Raw genomic sequence first — 27243 nt, forward strand, 5'->3', positions numbered from 1 at the left:
AATAAAGGAATATGAGGAGCTGGTCTCCTTGTGAGCATAGCAGCAGGTTATAAAAAAAAAAAAAAAGGAAGACTAAGTTGGATTTACCTAGCAATACAAGGGTAGTTTCTATGGAAATGTTAGAAAATATTAAATTTAATTCTTGACATTTGCCAATTAAAAAAATAATGTTCACTTCAGTAGTTCAAGAAAAAGTATCTGCGAAATGTCAACATCTATTCTTAGGAAAAGCTCTCAGTAAACTAGGATTAGAAGGAAACTTTCTTAGCCTGATGAAAACTGTTTCTTGATAGTTAAATGTTAGAAGCCATCTGCTAAAGTCAGGGACAAGATGAGAGGTTCCATTCTTACCACCCCCGACCAACATAGTTCTGAAGTCTTGACCCTTGAATAGAGCTAGGTGATAGAAATAAAGCAAGTAGGGACTGAAAACAAAGAAATCACAGTGTCTGTCTCATGTGGTGGGATTTTTTGTGATAAACTTATAAGGATCAACAAATTATTAGAAATATGGAAAGCACCACAGGATGGCGGGATATGAAGCCTATGTTAAAAATAATCTGTTGCCTTTTGTTGTACCAGCAACAGACAAAAGATGTCAAGAAGAAATACTTTTGAAAATAAGGAGCAAAAATGGAACTAGGAATATATGCAGCATATATATATAAAATTATGAAACTTTATTGAGGGCATTTAAAAATAAGTGAAGACACATCATCCTCTTGGATAGGAAAATTCAGTATCAAATGGATGATTCTCATAAATAATGTACAGATTCAGTATCTTAAGTTCTTAGCATCTGTTATGTGAAGGACTTAAACAAAAAATGGACCTCAAATAGCCAAATATTCTTAAAGAAAAAAAAAAGAGAGTTTTTGCCTTATCAATATTCAAGACTTAGTTTTAAAAATATAGATATTGGGGACAGCACTGTGGTGAAGTGAGTAAAGCTGCCGCCTGCAGTGCGGGTATCCCATATGGGCACTGGTTTGAGTCCTGGCTGCTCTACTTCTGATCCAGCTCTCTGCTATGGCCTGGAAAAGCCGTAGAAGATGGCCCAAGTGCTTGGGCTCCTGCACCCACATGGGAGACCTAGAAGAAGCTCCTGGCTCCTGGCTTCAGATTGGCTTAGCCATTTGGTGAATGAACCAGTGGATGGAAGACCTCTCTCTTTCTCTTTCTTTGCCTCTGCCTCTCTGTAACTTTGCCTTTCAATAAATAAATTAATATTTAAAAGATATAGAAATTGCGGTGTGTATTATTGGATTAATTTAGGGATAGACATGTGGCCCAGTGGGGCACAACAACAAACCCCAGAGCAGACCTGTCCAAGTGGGGAAGCTGATGCATGGGGAATGACTGTCTTACTAACTTTAGAAGAAGAAAGGAAAACATTTATGCTCTTGAGTGGGTTGAATAATGTCTTAAAACAAAATGCAACCTATGAAAGGAAAAATTGGCAACTTGTATCAATTTAAATTTAAGAGTATATTTTAATTAAAGAATACTGTGATGTAGAAAGTTAGTTACCAACTGGGAGAAAATACTTGAAACACATAGTGGCCAAAGGATACCTATGTGTCCATGCACAGGTGCCTATGAATCCACAAGTCAGTAAGACACCACCAAAAACATTTCACACCAGAGGAAAAAGGAGTATGGTAAATCTGGGAAAACAGCAGCAGCTCATTAGTAGCCATAGAAATGCAAATTCAGAGCACCACAGGATTCCATGGGACATGGACCAGATTAGCCAAACATTTTAAAGCCTGTCCTTTCTAAGAGTTACTGAGGAGGTTAATATCTGGGAAGGAAGCTTTATATTCTTCCATTGGGAGTTACATTGTTGTAACTGCTTAGGAGAACAACTTGATATTGTCTTACAAATTTGACCATCCACTTTCCTTAAGACAGGGTAATTCACTTGTTGGGGGCATTTACTAAGAGGGGTGACTCTAAGTCTGTTTTTAGGATACCCATAGTTAAGAAATATATCCACAGTTTGTGCCAGTAAACACATAGGAGTGGGAGAATGTTAAGATGCCAGGTTCCATTCTTTGTGCACTGCAGTCTGATACTCCCTGTGTTAGAAGAATTTCTGATTTGAGTCTCTATTGAATGGATTGCTGCTTGAATTTGAAACATTATTATCCTGTGGATATTTTCCACATGCATCCTTGGGAAACTTACATTGTTAATAGCAACAAGCTGAAAACAACCAAACTTCAGTGACATGAGACTGAATAAATATTTTGGTATGTTTGTACAATAAAATAGGCAGCATTGCACATGTGAGTAAATGAGTTAATATGCACCTGTAACAACATGAATAAATTTTTGAAGTACCATGTTGAATTAAAAACAGCAAGATACAATTTTTATAAAACTAGAAGCATGCAAAGCTGAACCTTGATAGTTTAGAGGCATCTAAGTATGTAATGAAATCACAAACACAGGAAAAATGCAGGTGCTAAAGAGCTGCGTGGGGATGGCACTTTGGGTTGGGAGGAGACAGGTGGGAGTTGATGAGGACACATATGCAGATGGGGATTGGTTCTGACCTAGGTCTGTCTGTGAGTGGGGAACGTGTGGAAATTGTGTTATACTGCATTACAGGAATATATTTCTTGTGTCCTTATAGAGCAAACTTGTTAAAAAGATTTCTCTGCCATGAGTGTTGCAAACATTTCTTATACTTTTTCCTGTTTTTTTTTTTTTTCCTTCTTCTTCCTTATATTCAAGAAAACCCAGAGTTTGTATTTTTAGGAAATATCTCTTAGTGTTAGTTTCTCAAAGGAGAGAAAAAAACCCTTGCATGCCTAACAGAATGGATTTATGGATCAGATACTGCACAGTGGCTTCCAATGACTTCTTGGCCCATTTCATGGGTTCTCCTCACGGCTTGTTCATTTTCTGCAAGACGAGCTTCTTTGATTTATCTTTTCTGTGGGAGGAAATGCCTTGGCTGGTGTGTGTGTTACACTCCCAAAGCTACTTCACATACAGACAGACCTTCCAGTAATTTGGTACCCTGACCAGGTGTGCTGGGGCCTGCCCACAGTCACTCAGGTGGCTGTCAGATCTTCAGAAATCTCGCAGCTGGCAGTCACATCAGGGAGCAGCCCTGAAGCCACGTTGTCCCTGACTGTTGGGTACCACTTTGCCGCCCTGGAGAGCCTCTCTCTCTCTGGGATCTAATAGGCAAATGGCTTTTCTTCTTGGCCAGGATCCTTCTTCCTGGCTGTGAGAATTTCCTGTGCTCTGCTTGCTTTTAATGAGAGAGAATCTGTTAAGTAAAAGCTATTTTATTAAAATAGAAATGAGAAAGAAGTTCTGTATTTCATTCAGTCACTGAATATGTTAGTGTTCCTAGTTTCTTAGAAGATCTGTTCTTACACAGTATACAATAACTCTAGGATACTAGAACAAAATTCAGGTTTTGTTTTTATTGTTTTGTTTTGTTTTTGTCTTAAATAACAACAAAGAAAGAATTCAGATGGCTCTTTCCCAGTTTCTTCATTCAAAGGACAGACTTCTAAAAGTAATCATTGTTGCAGGTCCCCTCCCCCTTCCAGGTAAGTGGGATCTGAGTTGAAAGCAATGCACTGATTATTTTGAATTATCGGGTCAGCAGTTCAGTAAGGATTCACAAACATGAAATTACCCAAATCTGCCAGTTGTCATTTGCCGATTTACCATCCCTTGTCCGGCGTCAGGATGTGTACATTCCTTGCAGTGTTTGGTTGGGACCCGGCTTATGCCTATCGCTGTTAGGACCCACATTGTGCAGGTTAGCCAGTGTAGATATATGAGGGCTGCACACGTGAGGTACCTCACAGATGGCCGTTCTTGTCTTTGATAGGGATTTAAATCAGATGTTTCATGAGGAGCTAGAAGATATTTTTAGAATTCTCTCTAAAATAGAAACTCTGGGCAGGGAGAGGGTATGGGGCAAATCCAGTTCTTTGAAGTTGAGGCATTGAAGACTCACGGCTTGATCAAGAAATACCTAAGATAGGTTTTCTTTCTTTTTTTTTTTTTAATTTTTTTTTATTTTTGACAGGCAGAGTGGACAGTGAGAGAGAGAGACAGAGAGAAAGGTCTTCCTTTGCCGTTGGTTCACTCTCCAGTGGCTGCTGCGGCTGGCGTGCTGTGGCTGGCGCACCACGCTGATCCGAAGGCAGGAGCCAGGTGCTTCTCCTGGTCTCCCAGGTGCAGGGCCCAAGCACTTGGTCCATCCTCCACTGCACTCCCGGGCCACAGCAGAGAGCTGGCCTGGAAGAGGGGCAACCAGGACAGAATCCGGCGCCCCGACCGGGACTAGAACCTGGTGTGCCGGTGCCGCTAGGCAGAGGATTAGCCTGTTGCGGCACGGTGCCGGCCCGATAGGTTTTCAGTAGAATTTTAGATCCGATGTAGCATGAGGTGAGTGATGTTTTTTGTAAGCAGTTCCCCACAATAATCCTTTAAAGCACCTTGCATTTCCACCTTCTTTTTCCTTTCTCTGAGGAAATAAAATTGCAGAAGCTGTAATTTAGCTTTGTAAATGCAAAGCTGAATTTGCATGGGAATACAGGTAATTATGTTAAAAGAGACAGTTGACAAAATTAATGTGCTAAGAAAAATCTTAAGATTTTTTTAATGAGGTTGTATAAAAAGAAATAATTTAATTTTGGAAGTTTTCAAATTCTGTGGTTAGCTTTCCTTCATGTGGTTGCAAATCTGTTCATCAAAAGCTCTCTCTCTGAATCTAATAACAAAGAAGATATTTTTATACAACAGAGTAAAAAATCTCATACAAATTTATGGGATAAACCTATTCTTTAACAGTGTTTCTCATTTTTATTAGTATGTTTCTCAGTTTTAGAATTGTGACACATTTGAATTTTGGAATTGAGAAGCTCAAAGTAACAAAATGTATCACTAATAATTCTCCAAAAAAAGCAAAATGATCATACTATAATGGATGTATATGTGTATTAACCCTTTTTCTTGGCCACCCTTCTGCTGAGGTTTCTTAGTGGGATCAAACTTTTCCTGCCCTAGGTATATTGGTACAAGTGAGTATTCTTCAATGTTTTGGTAACCAGGTGCTATTTCTTTTTTAACATCTTTATCTTACGCTTAAGGTTACATTGTATTATGTAAGAGAACACTTGCCATAACGTGATGCTTATTTTATTGTAGAAAGTTAAATTTTTATATCGTCAAAATGTGATGAATTCTTGAATTGTTTAGTATAAGTTTATTAAGCCTTATGGGCTGAACAGAATCTCTTGATGTGGATTCAGGAAATGTGGATTTCAGCTTTCCTTTTACCATCTGATTCTTTGCATCTGCCCTCCCCTGTTGTAAGAATGACAAGTGAGCTTTCTCTGTTTTGTTTCTTCTTGTGTACCTAGTCTCAAGCATTGTAACGGGTACATGCATGGTAGCTGTCAGATTGAAAGCGTAAATGGCCTAGTGTCTTGTTGGTGCAGATATGTTAGCCAAACTGTAGTTCTTTCCTCCTATCTTCAGGTCAAGTCCTCTCCTGGAATCTCTTTCTGTCTTTGCATAAAATTCCAAGAGTCATGCTGCAAGTTGCCAGAGCCTGATTCTCTTTGTAGTACCCCAGTCCCTCTCCCTGTTGCTCCTTGGCGGTAGGATGGTAGGTTGAACAGGATGGATGCTGTGATAGTAAATGAGGACAGTGGCCCCTTTCCTGGATTGGGATGGGAGGTGTAGCTCAGGAGATGAGGTGTGTAGACTTATGTGCAGAGGTAGTGGTGCCTAGCAGACATCCTCGTGGAAGTGTCAGGTTGGCAGCTGGATAGCAGTTTGGAGTTTACACAGGTAGCCGCACTCCAGAGGTAAATTTGGGAGTCATCAGAATTCTGATGCTGTGTGAAACCACGACCCCGGCTGAGACATGTAGGGAGTACGTGTGGAGAGAACCAAGTCCGAGACCTGTGAGCATTGTGGTGCTCAGAGGCTGAGTTGAAGATCCAGCCAAGGTAGGGAAGCAGGTGGAAAACAAAGTCACTTTTTTTTTTACCTTCTTCAACATTTATTTATTTATTTGAAAGTGTGACACACACACACACACAAATACCTTTCATCTGCTAGTTCTATCCCTAAATGACTGCAATGGCCCAGGCTGGGACAAGCTGAAGCCAGGAGCCTGGAACTCTGGATCACCCACATGTTCGGCAGGGACCCAAGTACTTGGGCCATCCCCTGCTGATTTCCCAAGTGCATTAGCAAGGGCTGAGTTGGAACCCATGCTCCAGTATGGGTTGCTGATATCGTAAGCAGTGGCTTTAAACCCACTGCACCACAATGCTGGCCCTGGGAAAATGATTTTCTAAAAGTCAAGTGAAGAAAATGTTTCGGCAAGGAGGATCAAATCAGATACTGTTGACCAAAAAAGATGAACAACTCAGAATTGTCACTGGTGAGCCCAACAAGCACTTTCATTGTAGAGGAGTGTTGGGGCTATGGATAGCTTTTTCTTTTCCTGGAAAATGATGAAAATCTCCATTCCTTGGCAGTTTTGGGAGCTCTCTCAAACCCCTAGTCTGACGTTTAGGTATAGGTCTGCTTCAGAAAGTACTTACCTGAAATGTGTCTTGGCTGTGGATGAATACCTCCCGTGACTTGGCTTCTTGTAGACCAAATATAAATGAGCATATGCGGAATGGTTTTCCCTCAAAAATATGTGTATGCTTTCTGTGAAGGATAACATCTGACTTATCATGTCTTAGTAATAGCCTCTGATGTAAGATTCAAAGCCTTGGAATATGAGTAAGACGTGAGTAAGTTTTTACTGAAATTTTAAATGTTGCATTTTTCACTGGACATGTTTAACCATTATCTTCATTTTAATTACATAAGAGGCTAAACTGAGAAATGTGCTTATAAAGGTATAAATCTACTTAGATCTCTTTCTTCTACGCCATATTATGATTTAGAGATTCTTGGGTAATGAATACAGAAGAACTGGCATAAATTCATATCCCTTTTAAGATTTCTTTTGATTTAACAGTGTCTGATACTTATTTACAGAAAATAATAGACAAGAGTGATTCCTTGTACTTTAATGCTTTATCACCATTTTATTAAAATCTTAGCTCTTTTAGATATTTCAGCTGTATTTTGCTTTATGTGAAATGAAGCATAGCTTATTATGAAAATACTTAAATTTAATACCACAGTGACTATTAAAATACAATTTGAAAGATTGTACATTTATTAAATTTCCTTTGCTATTGCTTACATGATTACTTGGCTTTTATTTTAGATATATTTTATTAAGAATTGCTTAACAAAGAACATTTTCAAGGTATGCAGAAATGTTTGTCATTGTGCCAGACTGATCTGAAATGTTTATTTATGCTCACTATGACTTAATTGTTTCAGGGTCAAGGAGATTTTTTAAAATATATAATTATTGTAGTCAAATTAGATGCAACCCAGCATGAATTTTACTTTTTTATTTTCCCAATTTGATGTAATGAGCAGAAATTGGAGTGCTGAATTATGGTGTGTGAAACATTGATTGATAGAACATGCTAGTTCATTGTCTTTGTTTTCCATGCAGTGACTTACGGATCTCAATTTTAGTTTTCTTTATCCTCTTGCCAAGAGTGATGGAAAATGAAAACAAGTCTGCAGGAGCCAATTATTTTCTCTTACGTGTTGTTAACATCTCTTTCCTATTGAGTCATCGTTCAGTGCATAGTTAAACTTCATGGTTTACAATTTATGCTTCTCTCCTTTCCTTTTTTGGAATTTTATTGACTTTGTTAACTTTCCCTGGATGTTAATATCATTATGAGTTCTGACAGTTTTTGTGAAAATTATATCATGTAAGCAGGAGCATTGGGTGTAACAGCTAAGCTTTGTTATTGACTCCAAAATAGTACTCTAGAATTTGACAAGACTTAAAAGAAGGGATTCACTCTTTTGGGGCTTTTCTATGTTTGCTGTGTCCCATAGGGAACGTCTGAACATGTTCTTTGTAAGCACTAAAATCTCTTTAGGAACCCTCCCTCCTTCTTTCTCTTATACGCAGTAATTATTCTCAATATTTTAATTTTATATACATATAAATAATTACATATGAATTTGGACTTTTTCTTGACTTTTATGTGAATATATTTTTAGATAGAAAGATACCCATCTTTGTTAAGATTGTAAGATTTTATTTTTGCATTTGACTGAGATACCATATGCATCTTTTACCCTTATCTTCTTTTCTTTTTTGTTTCCCTAACATTCTGCCTATGGTTGGGTTTTACTTCATGATCCAGGTAGAGTTTCTTTCTTCCTAGATGAATGTAGTTCTTTAAATGTACTGGTATGTTTGGTGTTAGGTCTATCGTTATGATTTTCTGTGGCCTTTGATTTAGGTAATTTGACAGTTAAAAAGCATCTTAAGTATGTTTGGTACTTTTCCGGCTTGTTCCATGTATGGGTTTATTCCAAAAATGTGAAAGCGTTGTATGACTATTTTTGTATCATTCAAGATAATGACTAATCCCAGCTCCCCAGGCGGTGCCTGTTACCTTTTTTATACTTTCCTGTTGTTTTGCGTCCATTATTGTGGTATGAGAGCAGGAGACCTCAGGGCCCCCCAGCATTGGGGTGCTTCTCACCACCAGCAAGCAGGCAGGCAGCTCTGCAGTGAGCACCACATCCCCCAGTCTGATTCGGTTCTGACGCGGGCTACTTGGAGGTGGTGTCAGATCTCATAGGGATCTCAGGGGCTCCGTCCCCAAGACTGCTCTCCCCACTTTAGATTCAGATCACGAGCCAAACATTGGCCTGTGCTTCTGACTTACCTTCTCTGAGTTGGAGTTCCCATAATCTCCTCTTTCAGTTACTTTGCTAGTGTGACGGACAGGACTCTGGGAAGCTTGTTTCATGGTTTATTATAAGGGGTATTTTAGGGGACAAAAGTAAACAGTCAGACGCAGAGGCCTGTAAGTCATGGTGCAGAGGGTCCCCAGTGCAGGAGGTCTGTCTGTTTGGAATTGGAGTGACCACCCTCCCTGCACATGGATGCATTCTTGTTCACTTCGTGGAAGTCCCCATGTGGTCCCCTACCCGCAAGCCCTCTGAACCCCTCAGGTTTTCATGGAGGCTTCTTTACATAGTCACGATTCATTAACTCATTGGCCTCTGATGATCAACTTAACTTTCAGCCTTGGCTCTTCTCCTTGGAAGTTGAAGATGGGGCTGAAAGCCCCAACCTTCTAAACTTGGGACCAGCTGCCATCCTGAAGCTACCTAGGGGCTGTCAGTCATCTCATTAGCAAAACAAACAGTCGCTTAGATGAGTCCAGTGATTTTTGGATCTGTGTCTCTGGAATTAAGGGGGCAGATCAGATACATCTTTACAGTATCACAGTAGTGAACTTGAGGCACTGTTTCTTAGGGAACTTGGTTATCATTACCGAGTTGCACTGATAATGCAGCCTTTCTGATAAGGTTGCTGGTGGGAGTGTGTGGATGGAGACCTACCCCCGCAGCCCCTCACCTGCAGATTTCCCGCAGGCAGGCTTTATGTCAGTGGGATTTTGATAGGCAGTAAATGCCCCAGGGTTGATCCTTCCTTCTTTCATGGTCATGCACTGCCACAGTATGGGCGTGGGGGCCCAGAGAAAGCTCAAGTCAGAGCTCCCTTGCAGTCAGCCAGCTGGTGCCATGCGGTTCCCAGGATTCCCTGGTCAGACCCAGCAAAGTAGTGTTGCTCGTGGAGCACAGAACCAGCCTCCTATCCACTTCCCTCAGAGTCTAGCCTCTCCCTGTGCTCTGATGCCTCTCACAGGTACTCAGGGGAAGGATGGAAGGAGGCTCACCATCCTGAAGCCTTCCTCAGGCCTCCAGTCTAGGATGGCAAATCAGTGATGGGCAGTCATGGTCAAGAGTCACACCCTGGGGCTTGCTACACTGCCTGTACCACAGATTGTAGTGGTGCCAGGCAACCAATGACAACTCTGTGCCTTAGTGTCCTGTAAGAAGAGGAGATCCTTGTAGTCATTGTAACTCTGGTCTCGTAAGGCTGATAGGGGTTCCCATGGTATCTACTAGGTTTTTCTGACGTGGCCACCAGTGTAAGCATTCCGTAAGTCCTTGCTAGGTGTATGTATGGATCCGATCCTCGTTAGAAACATTATGCTCCTTTTCTCGGTTTCACAGTGGTCGCTGTAGCAGAGATCTGACCTGGGGTTTGACATTTGAACTCCCCACAGTTATGTTCTACTGCTTCTCTGAAAGCCATCAGCATGGTGCTTGGTGTGTGTTTGAAGCAGGGACTGACTGGAGTTAGGACTAATTCATTGAAACAGAAAGTGGCAGTATAAGCACAGTGTACCAGCTCAGCATTGATGAACCCAGACTAGACTAGTCTCTGATGTGTTGGCTTGGATATTGTCAGTACAGTGTCACTCAGAGTGTGCTCATGTGGAGTTGTGTTATTGACCCTCAGTTATATTAAAGAAGAGATTCTTTTCAATCACTGGATTGCTTTTGAAAAAATTGTAAGTGTTCTCTTCTGTTTGACTAGGGGAGTCACTATCTGTTTTGCTGAATTTTTCCAAATGTAGGGTTATAAGCTTTAGATGGAACTGAAGAGACTTTGTTACCCTAATCATTGAGTATGGTACACAGCATACAGTCAGGGTGTCCTTGGGTTCCTGTGGCTCAGTCTTACCCTGGAGCACTAACAGTCCAGAAGTAGAACAAAGGGCACTTTTACTCATGTCCCTTTGGTTTCAGTGCAATAAGAGATTATTATTTTATACCGCTAGAGCATTTTTTTTTTTTTGTTTTCTTTTTCTAGTAAAAAGTAACTATTTTTCTTTATGGTGTGAATCAGTACAACCTGAAAATACTGTTATGGGCATTGTGGAAACACCTGTGGGAGGGAGTGCCAGCCTTCAGTGTTTGTTCTCGATCTGCTGGTACCCTCAGGAAGGACTACTGCTGTCCACTTGGTAGTTGTTCATCGCAACAACTTGTAGAGTTTCTGCACTTTACTTGGCTTTTAACCTGGTGGTAGAAGTGCAGTTGGCTTGCGGATGCTTGCTCTGTTTGAGGCCTCTGCTGCCCGAGACTTCTCCCTGAGGCTGCGTCTCCGTCTGCGGCCTCCTCGCCTTCCCTTCGCTGTGCTGTTGGCATCAGGCTGGCTCCTTTTGCAAAGGCCGGACTTGGTTCAGGGCTCTGTTTTGTTTTGTTTCGATGATTCCTTTAGAACTCACTGATAGGGGTGGGAGGAAGTACTTTAAGCAGAAGGTAAAATTAGCTGAGTTTAGAGATAGGTAGGGATTTATTGCAGTTTTTGGCAGACTTTGGTTTTACTTCTAATTTTGAAAAATCTTGGTGCTCAGACTCCTAGCATTCTCTATGCGGCATTTTAATTGAAATGTTTCATTTCTCTTTTGCATAGAACACTGTTCTAATAAAACCGAGTTTAAAAGTCAGATAACGGACACTGGCATTCTCCCGTGACCATTGACTTGTTTATATTTTTGCAGAAGCTTACAGAGAGCCTACATTATGTGCTGTAATCTCCTGGAGAGCTGACAGTAGGTACTGTGATTTCCCACACACAGGGTCCTGTCTCTGGCTTGTTGCCCCCGGCTGTGGTGTCCGGAAGGCTGCGAAGTACACTAGAGACCTTCCTCAGAGCTGCTGTCTTTCCCTCTTAAAATAGAAAAACTGTTCAATTGTTTGCTTTAATTATATTTTTAGGAGCATTTCAAAGGATTATTATCTTCTTTGTCATACCTGGCTCATTTCCTGGTACAAAACTCAAAATAGCATCTGATCCCGTTGGTTGCATAACATTGAGTCATAATTTCTTCCTATTGCCGTTGGGAGTAGCCACTGCTCCTTGGATTTTCACTTCCCGTCTCATTCATTTGTGCTCTTATATAACTGCCATTTTAATATTTCTTCATGTCCTTGGAGCTGATAATCTGCCTTTGTAAAGGTGTGTTTTATGGGGTGCTCTCTGAAAGTGCTCCCAAATAGAAGGAGTGCAAAATGTAAAAACAAGTAGTATATACTTTGAGACGATGCATATTTTCTTGGCAAATAAAAAAAAAAAAAGAGACTGAGACACACATCTTTTAGGGAAAAACTAGGAGTATGTATTCTCTGAGTATTTATAATGGTGTAAAACTATATATTAATTACTTAATATAATATATACTTATTTAAGTATAGTGTAAAACTATACTTAATTATGTAGTGAAGAACAAGAAGGCTACTTAATTCTTTAGTAGGAAAAATTTATAGATAGCTTTCTACAATCCCAATTTGTGCAAATTAATATTTGAAAGTATTTAGTAGTTTAGCTACTTATTATTTTTGTATGAGGACTCCAAATTTATTTTCATTTTGTATTATATATTTGTTATTTGTTTATTTGAAAGACACAGAGAGACAGAGAGGGATCTCCCATCAACTATCTCCCCAAATGCTTGCAATAACCAGGGCTGGGCCAGGCCAAGCTAAGAGCTTAGAGCTCAGTCTGGGTCTCCCGTGTGTGTGGCAGGGAGCCAACTACTTGAGCCATCACCTGCTGCCTCTAAGCGTGTGCATGTGCAGGAAGCAGGCATGGAGAAGAGAGCTGGGATGGAAGCCCAGGCACTATGATATGAGATATGGGTGTCCTAAGCTGTGTGTTCACTCCTGTGTCAAATGCTTGTCCTGTTAATATATTTCTTACAGTGTTAAAGACTCAATTTCTCATATTATGAACTGTCAAATTTAAAAAGAATTACCATTCCAAAAGTATAAAACTATGAGGAGAGTGTTATATCCTCTAACTTCAGAATTAACGTTATGTCCCGTTGACCTATATATAGGACACCTAGAGAGGCAGATTGAGCAACAAATATGCCACTTATGGTAACTTTGAAATATTTGCAGAATTGAAAACTTGGACCTAATGGATTAGGAAAACGCAAGCATGAAGCAACTCATTTGAGCCCCTCTTGCCCCAGTCCCTAGGTCAGCCGCTGGGTGCCTTTCCACTGCTCATCTTCCACCGTGGTCAGTGTGAATGCCACACTCCCGGTCAGGTGGTCTCTGACACCTGTCTGCCAAACATGCGCTCCCGCATTTTGTTTTGTTAGCATAAATTTGTTTCTTACAGTACCTCTGATAATGGGGTGGGGCATGTTCATGGATCAGTCTCATTGAAGTACTTTTTAGTGCATCAGATGTTTTCCTTAATGACTCTGTATACTTTGAAAGAGATAATGCTAAGTGTAATGTTTAAGGACAAAATTTGTTAGAGATATGAACTAATAAAAACACAGGCGGAAATCTCATCACTGCCACCCTTTATGGTGTAATGCTGAGAACATTGATCTTGATCTTCCTGCTTTTATTTTGTTGTAATTCAGATTTATACAGCTGGGAATGTTCATACTTTCACAATTTAAGGCCAATGTATTTCTTCACCCTTTTACTAGTCTACATTTTTAGTGTGTCATTGGATGCAAGAAAAATTTTCTCTTCCATGTATATCACATCAGTGTGTTTCCATTTAGGGCAAAAAAAATCTAAGGAATGTGAGACCACTTGTTTACTATAAGTTACACTTTTCTGAAACTGAAACTCAGTCTTTTCTAAGTAGTGCAGATGTTTTAGGTCTGGGTTTGATTTTATTATTTTTTTAAGGATTTATTTATTTGTTTGAAAGTCAGAGTTACACAGCAAGAGGAGAGGCAGAGAGAGAGAGAGGTCTTCCATCCTCTGGTTCACTCCCCAATTGGCCTCAACGGCTGGAGCTGCAGCGATCCGAAGCCAGGAGCCAGGAGCTTCTTCTGGGTCTCCCACACGGGTTCAGGGTTCCAAGGACTTGGACCATCTTCTACTGCTTTCCCAGGCCATAGCAGAGAGCTGGATAGGAAGTGGAGCAGCCGGGTCTTGAACCGGCACCCATATGGGATGCCAGTGCTTCAGGCCAGGGTGTTAATCTGCTGCGCCACAGCGCCGGCCCCTGGGTTTGATTTTAGACACCATCTGAGATCACTTTGCTTACTTTTTTGTCTTGAAGAGTCGATTTTAAAGATGTAAAAAGACGAAAGTGTTCTTTCCTATCTTTGTAGACATAGTGCAACAGAGAACACTTCTGTGAATGGATGTGTGGAGGGGTTTTCCCCCATTCACGGAGTAAGCAATCCTGCATCAGATTTCCGGTGGACATCAACTACGTGTCCTGTGATTCAGCTCTTTCTATCTGGAGATAGCATCAGAGTCCACAGTTTGAGAGCTCAGTCCCACAACCGCCTGCCACTACAGACGCCAGCCTGCAATAGTGGCTGTCGCCTAGACTTTTGGTGGACTTGCTATTGTGGGGTAGAGAGAGATCTGGTCTACCCCTGTGTTGTTCTTCTATGGGCTCTTTGACTGCATCTAGAAACCAAGTGGAACATAAGGCTGATTAACAAGAGAAAAACACACATGTTTTCAAAAATTTATTTCTGTGAAGGGAACAAATCTCATGTATTTCATATATATATTTTTAAGAACGTAATGATACCGCACTCCCTGCTCCTTTCTTTCTTAATTTTAATTTTTGTATGATATACTTTGAGTTTATTTTATAATTACAAGCTTGACCTCCACTGAGTAAAGAATTCAACAGCTAGAAAGACCACTGTTCCTCAGGTGTTTAAACAAGGGTCATAAACATTAATCAGATCTCAAGATGTCAATTTCACTCATATATACTATATATATATACTTTATTTTTTTGACAGGCAGAGTGGACAGTGAGAGAGAGAGAGAGAGAGAGACAGAGAGAGAGAAAGGTCTTCCTTTGCCGTTGGTTCACCCCCCAATGGCCCCTGTGGCCAGTGTGCTGCGGCCGGTGCACCACGCTGATCCGAAGGCAGGAGCCAGGTGCTTCTCCTGGTCTCCCGGGTGCAGGGCCCAAGCACTTGGGCCATCCTCCACTGCACTCCCAGGCCACAGCAGAGAGCTGGCCTGGAGGAGGAGCAACTGGGACAGAATCCGGTGCCCCGACCGGGACTAGAACCTGGGGTGGCAGCGTCGCAGGTGGAGGATTAGCCTATTCAGCCACGGCGCTGGCTATGTACACTTTATTTTTTTGTGTACTCTGTGTATTAATTACCACAAGTCAGAAAACACAATATTTGTCATTTTTGTGACTGGCTTATTTCACTAAGCATAATAGTCTGCACTTGCATCCAATTTGTGGTGAAAGATAGGATTTCATGTTTTTATGGCTGAATAGTATTCCACTGTGTGTGTGTGTGTGTATTTATCACATTTCTTATCCAGTTGACAGTTGAAACCTTCTGGGTTGGATTCCATATCTTAGCTATTGTGAATTGAGCTGCTATAAACATGGGGTACAGATAACTCTTTCATATACTGATTTCATTTCCTCTGGGTAAATTCCCAGGAATGGGATAGCTTGGTCATATGGTAGATCTATGTTAAAATTTCTGAGGAATTTCCATACTGTCTTCCATAAGGGTTGGACTAGTTTGTATTTTCACCAGCAGTGTATTGGGGTATCTTTTCATCTACATCCTCACCAGCATTTGTCGTTTGTTGATTTCTGTGTGAGAGCCATTCTATCGGGGGTGAGATGAAACCTCATTGTGGTTTTGATTTGCATTTCTCTGATGGCTAGTGATCCTGAGCATCTTTTCATGTGTCTGTTGGCCATTTGTATTTCATCCTTTGAAAAATGCCTGTTTATATCTGTAGCCCATTTCTTAACTGGATTTTTTTTTTTTAGTTGTTGAGTTTCTTGAGTTCTTTATATATTCTGGATATTAATCCTTATGAGATGTATAGCTCCAGATGCTTTCTCCCATTCTGTTGGTTGCCTCTTCACGTTGTTGAGTGTTTCCTTTGCTGTGCAGAAGCTCTTAGGTTGATGTGATCCCACTTGTCTATTTCTGCCTTTATCACCTGTGCTTCTGGGGTCTTATCCAAGAAGTCTTTACCTAGGCCAATGTCTTGCAGTGCTTCTCCTATGTTTTCCTCTAGTAATTTGATGGTTTCAGGTTTAAGTTTAGCTCTTTGATCCATGTGGGTTGATTTTTTTTATAGTGTCTAAAGTTAAGGGTCTTGTTTCACACTTCTGCGTGCAGAGATCCAGTTTTCCCAACAAGGGTTGATTTTAGCTTGTTTGTTGGTTTTAGATGTGTGGATTATTTTCTGGGGTTCTTAATCTGTTATTGGTCAAGATGTCTATTTTTGTGCCGATGCCATGCTGTTTTGATTGAAACTGTCCTGTAGTATCTCTTGAAATCTGGTTTTGTGATGTCTCCAGCTTTGTTTTTATTGTTTCAGATTGCTTTAGCTATTTGGGGTCTCTTGTGTTTCCATATGAATTTCAGAGTTTTTGTTTCTAGATTTGAGAAGAATGTCCTTAGTATTTTGATTGGGATCACATTGAGTCTATAAATTGCTCTGGATAATATTGACATTTTGATGATATTAATTCTTCCAATCCATGGACATGGAGGATTTTTTCCTTTTTTGGTGTCTCCTCCCATTTCTTTCTTTAATGTTTTATGATTTTCATTGTAGAGATCTTTCACATCTTTAATTAAATTTATTCTAAGGCACTTAAAGTTTTTGAAGCCATTGTGAATGGGGCTGGTCTTAGAAGTTCTTTGTTAGCCATGGCATTGTTTGTGTATAGAAATACTATTGGGCTTTATGTGTTGATTTTATATCCTGCAACTTTGCCAAATTCTCTGAGTTCCAGTAGTCTTGGTGTGGAGTCTTTTAGTTTCCCTATGTATAGGTTCATATCATCGGCAGAAGGATAAATTGACTTCTCCCATTGATATACCTTTGATTTCTTTTTTCTTGCCTAATAGCTCAGGGTAAAACTTTCAGAATTATATTAAATATTAATAATGAGACTGGGAACTCCCTTGTCTGGTTCTGGATCTTAGTGGAAATGCTTCCAGCTTTTCTCCATTCAATATAATGCTGGCTATGAGTTTGTCATATATTGCCTTAATTGTGTTTAGGTATCGTCCCTCTATACCCAATTTGCTGAAGGTTTGAAAGGATGTTGTAAAATTTTATCAAATGCTTTCTTTGCATGGATTGAGATAATTATCTGATTTTTATTCTTCAGTTTCTTACTGTGATGTATCATGTTTATTGATTTGTGTATATTAAGCCATCACTGTATCCCAGGGATAAATTTCACTTGATGCAGATCTTTTTGGTGCATAGTTGGATTTTGTTTAGTTAGTATTTTGTTGATGATTTTTGCATCTATATTGGTCTGTTGTTCTCTTTCATTGTATCTTTCTCTGGTTTTAGAATGAAGGCGATGCTGGCCTCATAGAACCAGTTTGGGAGAGTTCCCTCCCTTTCAGTTGTTTGAACAGTTTAAGACGAATTGGCATGGATTTTCTTTAAAAGTTTGGTACAATTCAGCTGTGAAGCCATCTGGTACTAGGCTTTTCTTTTTTGGGAGGGTCTTTATTACTGATTGAACCTCCATCTTGGTTATTGGTCTTTTTAGGTTTTCTGTGTTTTTGTGCCTCAATTTTAGTAAATTTTATATGTCTTGAAATCTATTCATTACTTGTAGATTTTCCAGTTTGTTGGCATATAACTATAGCAATTCCTGATTATTATTTTTAATTCTCTTATAACATCTTTTTTTTAATCTCTGATTTTATTAGTTTGGATCTTCTCCCTTTGTTTTTTTGTTAGTTGGGCCAACAGTTTGTTAATTTTATTTTTTCAGAAAACCAGCTCCTCAATTCACTGATCTGTTATTTTTTTTTATCACAATTTTGTTTATTCTCTAATTTTTTAGTATTTATTATCATTTCTTTCCTCTTATTTTGGATTTGTTTTGGTGCTTGTTTTTCTAGGTCCTTGAGGTGCATTGTTAGAGCACTTATTTGATACCTTTTCGAAGTAGGCTCTATTTGTATAAACTTTCCTTTTAACACTGCTTTTGCTGTATCCGTAAGTTTTGATATGTTGTGTTGTCTCCTCCATTTGTTTCTAGGAATTTTTTTTATTTCCTCTTGATTTTTTTTCTGTGACCCACTGTTCATTAATGAGCATGTTGTTCAGTCTCCATGTGTTTGCATATGTTCTGTTGCTTGTGTTGTTAATTTCCAGCTTCATTCCTTGTGATCAGAAGAAGATATATGGTATGATTTCAATGTTTTTGAGTTTGTTGAGACTTGTTTTATGGCCTAGCATATGTTCTGTCCTAGAGAATGTTCCATATACTGTTGAAAACAGTGTTTGTTCTGCAGCTCTGGGATGAAATGTTCCGTAGATAGCAATTAAGTTCACTTGGTCCATAGTGTAGATTAACTCTGTTGTTTCTTTGATATTTCTTAATATTATTTATTTATTTATTTGAGAGGTAGAGCTATAGATATAGAGAGGGAGAAACAGAGAGAAAGGTCTTCCATCTGATGATTCACTCCCCAAATGGCCACAACAGCTTGAGCCAGGCTGATCCAAAGCCAGGAGCCAGGAGTTTCTGGATTTCCCATGGGCCTAAGCACTTGGGCCATCTTCTGCTGCTTTCCTAGGCCATAGGAAGATAGCTGCATCAAAATAGGAGCACTGGGACTTGAACTGGCTTCCATATGGGATGCTGGTGCTGCCGGTGGAGGCTTAGTCCAAAACATCACAGCGCCAGCCCCTCTTTGTTGATTTTTTTGTCTAGTTGATCTGTCCACTGATGAAAGTGGGGTGTTGAAGTCCCCCATACTGTTGTGTTGTAGCATAGGTTTCCCTTTAGATCCATTAACATTTGTTTTAAATAGCCAGGTACACTGGCATTGGTGCATATACATTTTTTAGAGTCAAGTCTTCGTGTTGAATTGATCCCTTAATCATTACGTAGTGCTCTCCTTTGTATCTTTTAACAGTTTTTGTGTTAAAATCTATTTTATAGTCTGATACAAGGATGGTTTCTCCTGCTTGTTTTTGATTTCTGTTTGCATGGAGAATCTTTTTCCATCCTTGCACTTTCAGTTTCTGAGTATCTTTGTTGATGAAGTATGTTTCTTAAATCCATTCAGCCTGTTTGTGTGTGCGTGTAAGCATAGATAAATACATACATACAGAGATCTGTGTATCTATATCCAGCCTAGCTTCACATTCCCATAGTTCAAAGTAAAATTAATAGACTTTTGCTTTATGGAATAGCTAATTAATAGTACCAGTTACTTCAGTTACCTCTGAAGTGTGCCGCGTCAGAGCGCCTGATGTCTTTCCCCATCAGCCAAGCTAACGGGACTGCTGCGTTCTCGATTTAGCGTGTGTCGCTTCTTTGAATGAGATTCATCCTCAGCACTGAAGTAACCCATGCAAGCTCACAAATCTCCCAGTTATGCATCAGTCATTTCACCTTGACGTTTCTGTGAACTGAGCATCTTGTCAATGACTTTAGGCTGTTACGGCTAGTTGTAGTACAGTGATGCTATTAATTTGACAGAAAAATCACCTGTTACAGTAATTGAATAGTGTGGGAAGGTTTAAAGGCATTATTTTATATCCATTTGATGGAACAGTGTACAGTCATTAACTATATAGTGTTTTGAAGACTGACAGTGAAAATGTTTATACTTTGTTACAGGTAAAAGAGACTAGTCCCTATATGGTATCCCATTTAAAAGTATAATCATGAAAAAATACATGAAATGCGTGACACAGTACATGAATGACCTTATTAAAGAAACATAAACATTTTCTGTTTCAGCTAATCTTCCAGTGCCAACGATTGCAGCAATTGATGGACTTGCTTTAGGTGGTGGTCTTGAATTGGCTTTAGCATGTGATATACGAGTAGCAGGTGAGAATACATCCCACTGAAGATACATTCTTTTAAAATAGTTTGTGTTTACTCTTCAAGTGATTCCTAATGTTTTGTTTTGTTTCCTGTTGTTCAGTAAACACTTTTTTCAATTTGTAGACATAATTCTAAGAATATAATGGTGTTCCCTACCTCCCTTTCTCCTGCCTCCCACTCTCGCCTTCTCACTCTTTTCCTTCTCTTTCTTTCTGAGTACTTCACCAAATAAGTTTAACACGTAAAAAAAAAAAAAAAAAACAAAACTTTAGTTTAGTAGGAATATAGGCAATTGCTCTAAGCAATGATTGAATGCAAAATGACCATTTCGTCTATATATAGTCAATTTTTAAGTAATCAAAGATCACTAAAACTTTAATAGTATAACATTCTTAACCATTGATTTGACAAAGATATAAAACAAAGTTTTATAAAACTATATTTGCAGCAATACTGATAAAGATTGAAGTCATACCATGTTTATTCTCAAGACATAAAATAATAAAACTAGAAGTCAACAATAGGAAGAACAATAGAACACTCATAAATACTTGGAAATTAAACAACATGATACTGAATGATACATGCATCATTAATTAAACTGAAAAGGAAATCAAAAATGAAAATATAACATATCAAAACCTGTGGGATATACCAAAAGCAGTATTAAGAGGGAAGTTTATAGCATTAAGTAAGATAGAGAAATGTCTCAAATTAATGATCTAATAATACATCTTGAGGACTTAGAAAAACAAGAATAGGGGACCGACGCTGTTGTGTAGTGGGTAAAGCCACCACCTGCAGTGCCAGCATCCCATGTGGGTGCCAGTTTCTGTCCCAGCTGCTCCTCTTCTGATCCAGCTCTCTGCGATGGCCTGGGAAAGCAGTAGAAGATGACCCAAGTTCTTGGACCCCTGCACCCGCGTGGGAGACCTGGAAGAAGCTCCTGGCTCCTGGCTTCGGATCGGCTCAACCCTGGCTGTTGCAGCCAATTGGGGAGTGAACTAGCGGATGGAAGACCTCTCTTGCTCTCCTTCTGCCTATCCGTCTCTCTCTGTGTAACTCTGACTTTCAAATAAATAAATAAATAAATCTTTTTAACAAAAAAAAAAAAAAAAAGGAAAAACAAGAACAGATCAAACCCAAAATCAGCAAGAGATGAAAAATAATAAGGATCAAAGCAGAAAATAAATGAAATTGAAACTAAAAAAGTAATATAAAGATCAACAAAACAAAAAGTTGGTGTTTTGAGAAGAAAAACAAAGTGAATGACATGGCTGCGTATTGAAAAAGTCTACATAATTTTTTTTAAAGAAACATTTATTTATTTATTTGGAAGGCAGGGTGACAGAGAGGAGACTGAAAGGGAACTTCATCTGCTGGTTCACTCCCCAGATGGTCACAACAGTCAGGGATGGGCCGGGGTGAAGAAGCCAGGAGCCCAGACCTCCATCCAGGCCTACCACAGTGGTGGCAGAGGCCCACATACTTGGGCCATGTTCATTGCCTTCCCAGGTGTGTTAGCAGGAGCTATATTAGAAGCCAACCAGCATTTTGCTATGGGATGCTGCTGTTGCAAGCGGCAGTGTAACCTACAGTGCCATGGCAGTGGCCCCCATAATTCCGTTTTTTCATACTCTTATGTGACTGTGCTGTGGGATTTGTGGTTTTTTGTCTCTGTGTATGTTTTCCTCTTTCCACTTTAGGTCCCTTTTTCTTGCAATGCAATTAATGGGTTGTAAATTGAAAAGCTAAGGTACATCGGATCTGTTTCTGAGGGAATGTGGATTCTGTGAGTTAGGATGCGGGATGTAGTCTGAACACATTTGCATATGTCGGTGAAGGAATAATTAAGTTGTTGTAAAGTAGCCATGAAAACAGACATGAAGAGAGGCAGCCTGTCCAGCTCTCTGGACAGTAAGTCATTTGCCAGAAAGTAACAAGGCAGGTGGTCTGGAGATGCTGCTCTGGCTCATCTGAGACATGGAGCTGTTTGACCCGGGGGAATTCTGGGCAGCTCGCACATTCGTATTGTCAGACTTAGCTTCCTCCCGATCCCGGATAATGAATGGGATCTGAACCTTCACATATGACTTGGCAATATCAGGTTTAGTGAAGTGATCTTTCTTCATTAGGAAGAATTCACTGCTAAGCAGTTTTTAATAGAAAACGTGTGTGATTCTGCCAGTATGTCACATAGCGGGTTTACTTATTTCCATGACTAAGTATCTTTTGAAGTGGTTCTTAAAAGAATTTATGCCATTAATTTCATTACAAAACAGTGTGTTTTTAATACATCTCATTTTACTCACTTTGCAGGTTGTCGTTTTTGAGTATAATGATTTTAATTTTCTTCCTTTGTTTTTAGCTTCCTCTGCAAAAATGGGTCTCGTTGAAACAAAGTTGGCCATCATTCCCGGTGGAGGTATGAGCGTCCACATCAGTGTGAGGCGACAGCACGTTCATGGGAAGGGCAGCGGGCTGGTGTGAGGCTGCACTCTTCGCTCCTCTGGCAAAGTCCCTGTCGCACACGTGTTTTTGGTTAGCCCAGGCAGATGATGTGTTAGCTGTTGATGGCGTTAGCTGCTGCTTTCTCTCACCGCTCTTTCCTGTGATGTTCTGCATTGCTTCTTAAGTTGTCAGTAATGGTTCTGTTTACGCTATCCTCACTCTTTGGGTCTGGTTTCTGAAAGAATTACACAGGTATCCTACAGCTTTTGTGTATACATTTGAGTTTGCCACCTTCCTGAGAGCTTCATGCTATTGTTCACTCCTTTGTGAAGGAGGAGAGAGCATTTCCCAGGCGTTGAGCCCCGAACTTGTATTTCTGTGCAGTGGGTCAGAGGTTGGGGTCAGTGGGCAGCCTGAATTTGGTGCTGAAGAGGTGTCGTTTCTCTTTTCTGTGAAAAACACAGGCGGCCTTCTTGTATTGGAAGTCATGTAAGAAAGCAGCTTCCTAACATTGGTACTGACGTCTTACATTGCCCAGTAAATCTGCATTTTTAGCTCTTTTGCTTCAGAAAATTTGGAGACACTGCATTTTGTGATTTTTTTTTTCAAAAAACATACTTAAGGATACATACTTTTTAAAAGATTTATTGAAAGATGGAAACACACACATACATACACACAGGTATCTTCTGTTCACTGATTCATGAGAGAGAGAGAGAGAGAGATCGATCCTCTGTTTGCTGTTTTACTTTCCAAATGTCCGTAACAGGTAGGACCATGCTATGCTGAAGCCAGGAGCCAGGCACACTAGGAGCTCAAGTACTTGAAATATCACCTACCACTTCCCAGGCATATTAGCATGGGGCTGCATCAGAAGTGAAGCAGCCAGGACTTAAACCAGTACTCTGATAGAGGATGTGGGCATTGTACACCAGCTGTGTCACTTGCCAGATTCAAGTAACTTTTCTTGGTCCATTTTACGTACCACAAATAATAATTTCATGTATGAATGAAGTAATAGTAACAATGTAAAAATTGCAGTGCTGAACATGGCAGACAGGTTTGTATGTGAATAGGTTAAATTGTATGTTTAACCTTATTATGAGAGTATTTATCTTGATTAGGGTATGTAGATAGAAATTAAAACATAAGTTGAAATGAGATTGAAGACTGTTCAGGTCAAAGTGTAAGAAAGACTAAGTTATTTGTAAGACTAAGTTATCTACTTTTTTAATCCATGAAAATGCTCTGCTTGTAGGCTAGAAGCATTTACTATCTACCTGTTCTACCACACCTACTTTTTTCATAGTAACTAATGAAAATGCAGGGTCTCTGAGGAAATAGATCCCCTTGAAGAGAATTATCAGATGAATAATATGTGAAATAAAACAGAATTTAGAGAAAGGGTGGCATGATATGTTTCTGAAATCTTTTTAAGAAGCAACCATTTACTGATATTTAGATGCAGCTAATCCTAGAAAGATAGTAGCTGTAGTGGATTGAATAGTGCTACACCCCATCCGGATTAAGGAATGTCAACCCAGAGCCTGTAGATGTGACCTTATTTGGAAAGGAGTCTTTGCAAATAAAATTAAGTATTTTTTTTTAAAAGAGTTATTGGTTTATTTTTAAAGGCGGAGTTAGAGAGAGAGAGAGAGTTAAAGATCTTCTGTCTGTAGGTTCACTCTCTAATGGCCACAATGGCCAGTACTGGGCCAGGCCAAAGCCAGGAGCCAGGAGCTTCATCAGATTCCCAAACACTTGGGCTATCTTACACTGCTTTTCCTAGCCATTCGCAGGGAGCTGGATCAGAATTGGAGCAGCCACATCTTGAACTGGTGCCCATATGGGATGGTGTCATCACAAGCAGTGTCTTTACCCACTATACCACAACGCTGGCTCCAAGTTAAGGATCTTCACATGATGTCCTCTTCGTTTCTTTGAGCCTTACACCTGATGACAGAGGTCCTTACGGAGAAGGCACGCAGAGAGTAAGGGAAGGGGCTGTGGGGACAGAGACAGGGAGTGATGGCATCTACAAGGCAAGGAATGCTGCAGCTCCCAGCTGCCACCAGAAACTGGGAGCAGAGGAATGGCCCTGGTTGTCCCTTGGTGCTTTTAGAATTAAACAACCCTGCCAACACCTTGATTTTTAACTTCTGACATCCAAAGCTGTGAAAGAATAAACTTTTTTTTAAAAGGTACTGAGTTTGTGGTAGTGTTTTATAGCAGCCCTAGGAAATGAATGTAGTCACATTTTAATGATGCATAAGTAATTGTTTTTGATGAGGGTTTAATAGGTGCCAGAGATTGGGGTAGGAGTACGATGAGCCTGGTAATTTTAGATATTTACTAGGTATTGAATGTAAAATGTTTTACATTAAAACCACTAGAAGGCAGAATGGTTGTATGAAAATAATATTTGGAATGATTAAATGAAAAATTTGATTAAATATACCACAGAAATGGGGTGAAACTTTTTTTTCCTTTTACTTGTGTTAAAGAAATGCATTTATTTATTTGGAAGGCAGAGTGACAAAGAGAGGAAAGGAAAGAGAAAGATATGTTCCATCTGTTGGTTCACTCCCCAGATGTTCCTAGCAGCTATGTTTGGGCCAGGCTGCAGCCAGGAGCCAGGAACTCCATCCAGGTCTCTCTTGCAAGTGGCAGAATCCCAGTACTTGGGCTGTCTTCTGCTGCCTTTCAGGCACATTGGCAGGAAGCTGGATCAGAAGCAGACTAGCTGAGGCGAGAAGGCGTATTCCAGCATGGGAAGTTAAAGTGCTGTGCTGTGCCCCTCGCCCTGCAGAAAGGTGGTAGCTTTCATTTCTGCCATCTTCTTTCATTGTATCACTGTGCCATGCCGTGTGAGGTTCAGAAGAGAGAGTTTTATCCCCAGTATCCTTAAGTTCCGTAGCTTCCTCTTCAGCAGTGGCTCTAGTAGCCAGACAGCACTAAGTTCTGTGCATGTGATCGGATTTGGGTTATATATTCTCATGAATAGAATCGTGAGCTCTAGGATGCTGGTGGTAGCAGCTGGGAATGGCTTGGGGCTTGGGGCTGCAGAGGCTGACCTGTGCCTCGAGTCCATTCTGCACACAGAGGCTGCCCGTGAGTCTCCGTGTCCCATCTGGGGCACTCGTGGAGCCGTTTTTCCAAACAGAAGTCAGCCTGGGTTGTGGGCTCAGTGAGACCTAATAAGGGAAATGGTGCGCTGCATGCCAGCACTGTGTTCCTGTTGGCCCTACCGGTCATAGTCAGGGCCCAGGGGCTGATGTCCACTTACTACCTCGCCAAGTGTGCCGTGGAGTCTGAGAGCCCTACTTGATGGCCCGTTCACAAATTTGGACTCTGCCTTCTCTTCCGTCTTGGGAGTCAATGGCCTTGATGCACAAGTTCCAGATGTAAAGACAGCACGTGCCATCATCCAGTCTAACCTTGATCCCAGCAACGTGGATTCCCTCTTCTTCACCACTCAGTCCTGCCAGGCCCTCTCGGGTTATGCGATCCCTATTTCAAATGAGGCCGAAGACCTTCTGGCAGCTGTCCACGAGGACTCATCTGTTACCAGTTATCTGTTATCTCCAGTTTGAAGAAGGACTAGAAAACAATGTGCTATTTGTGGCTGCTCCCTCATGCTCCTTGGAGCATGTAAGGACTGAACTGTCCGTAAGAAGGTCAGGTCATCTCATTAATTAACACCATCTTCAGCAAAAAGAACTCTGAATTATTCTCAGAAGCCTTCAGCATGTCTCTGCTGCTGCTGGCCTATCCCAGAATCATATGCCACTTGGAGTTGTGCTTGCTGGCTGTGCTTCCAACACTCACAAACAGGATACCCTGTGGTTGCAAGTTACCAGTGCCCTGTTGCAGCCTCTGGCTCAGGCCATTGTTGAACTAGAACATGCTAAACCTACTGCTTTCAGGGCCAGTGTCCTTCAAAAGATGTCTTTGACCTATGGTGGGGATGTGTTTGAATTAAACTTCACGAATTCCAAATTTTCCAGTGATTGTTACGCTTCTCTGTCAAGGTTGAAGGTGACAGCTGTCACATTGCAGATACCTTAGAGCCCCGAGTCAAGATTGCCACTGAAGTTGGTATCAAAAAAGTTGATCTTTCTGCCCAAAAGCCACCTGCGTGACCTTTTGAGCCAAAACCAAGGGCACGTTCTTCACGGACAGCCACCAGAGCTTCACCTTGTTCTTCCGGCCGTTAGATGTGAGCACTTGTGCTGAACTCACCCCTCAGCAGACATTTGTCTGACTCTGTAACCAGAAGACTGGCAGGAAATGTTGTTTGTCGCTGAGCTGGACAACAGGGACGTGTACAAGTGTAAACGGGATACCTCGAAGACAGATAGAATCTGACTCTGCCTCTGGCACATACACTCTGCTTCATCAGAGATGCTGCTTTTTTTTTTTTTTTTAAAGATTTATTTATTTAAAAACCAGAGTGACAGAGAGAGAGAGAGAAGGAAGGGGGGAGGGAGGGAAGAAGGGAAATAGAGGGAGAGGGAGAGGGAGAGAGAGAGAGCTTCCATCTGCTGGTTCACTCCCCAAATGACTAGAGTAGTTAGGACTGAGGCTGAAGCCAGGAACTCCATCTGGGTCTCTCTTACAGGAGGGCCCCAAGTGCTTGAATCATCCTCTGCTGGTCTTCCAGGCGCACTAGCAGGGAGCTGGATCAGAAGTAGAGCAGCCGGGACTCAAACTGGTGCCCATGTGGGATGCCTGTGTTGGAGTTGTGAGCTGCTGTGCTACAACACTGACCCTGAAGATGCCACTTTGAAGAACCCACTCCTCTGGAAAGTGGCTGCTGTGGTCGTCAGGTTCCCAGAGGAAGAAGCTCCATGGACAGTCTTGTCCCAGAATCTTTTCACTCCAAAGCAGGAAATTCAAGCGTGAGCCCGAGAAGAGCCCCGGTCAGTGGTGTCCAGGATGTTCACAGCCCTGAT

General features: G+C 40.7%; 1 protein-coding gene and 1 pseudogene across 1 annotated transcript in view; both read left to right on the forward strand.

Moving 5' to 3' along the window:
• AUH (AU RNA binding methylglutaconyl-CoA hydratase) overlaps window positions 1-27243 on the forward strand; it is a 168015-nt gene that overhangs the window by 55877 nt on the left and 84895 nt on the right. Inside the window, exons 5-6 of the mRNA XM_062208586.1 lie at window positions 19748-19840; window positions 22206-22262. Coding sequence (XP_062064570.1) covers window positions 19748-19840; window positions 22206-22262 — 150 coding nt within the window. The remainder of the gene's footprint in view (window positions 1-19747; window positions 19841-22205; window positions 22263-27243) is intronic.
• LOC133771898 (dolichyl-diphosphooligosaccharide--protein glycosyltransferase subunit 2-like) lies at window positions 25576-26656 on the forward strand (annotated as a pseudogene).

Source organism: Lepus europaeus, chromosome 12 (assembly GCF_033115175.1).
Source record: "Lepus europaeus isolate LE1 chromosome 12, mLepTim1.pri, whole genome shotgun sequence".
Taxonomy (NCBI): Eukaryota; Metazoa; Chordata; class Mammalia; order Lagomorpha; family Leporidae; genus Lepus; species Lepus europaeus.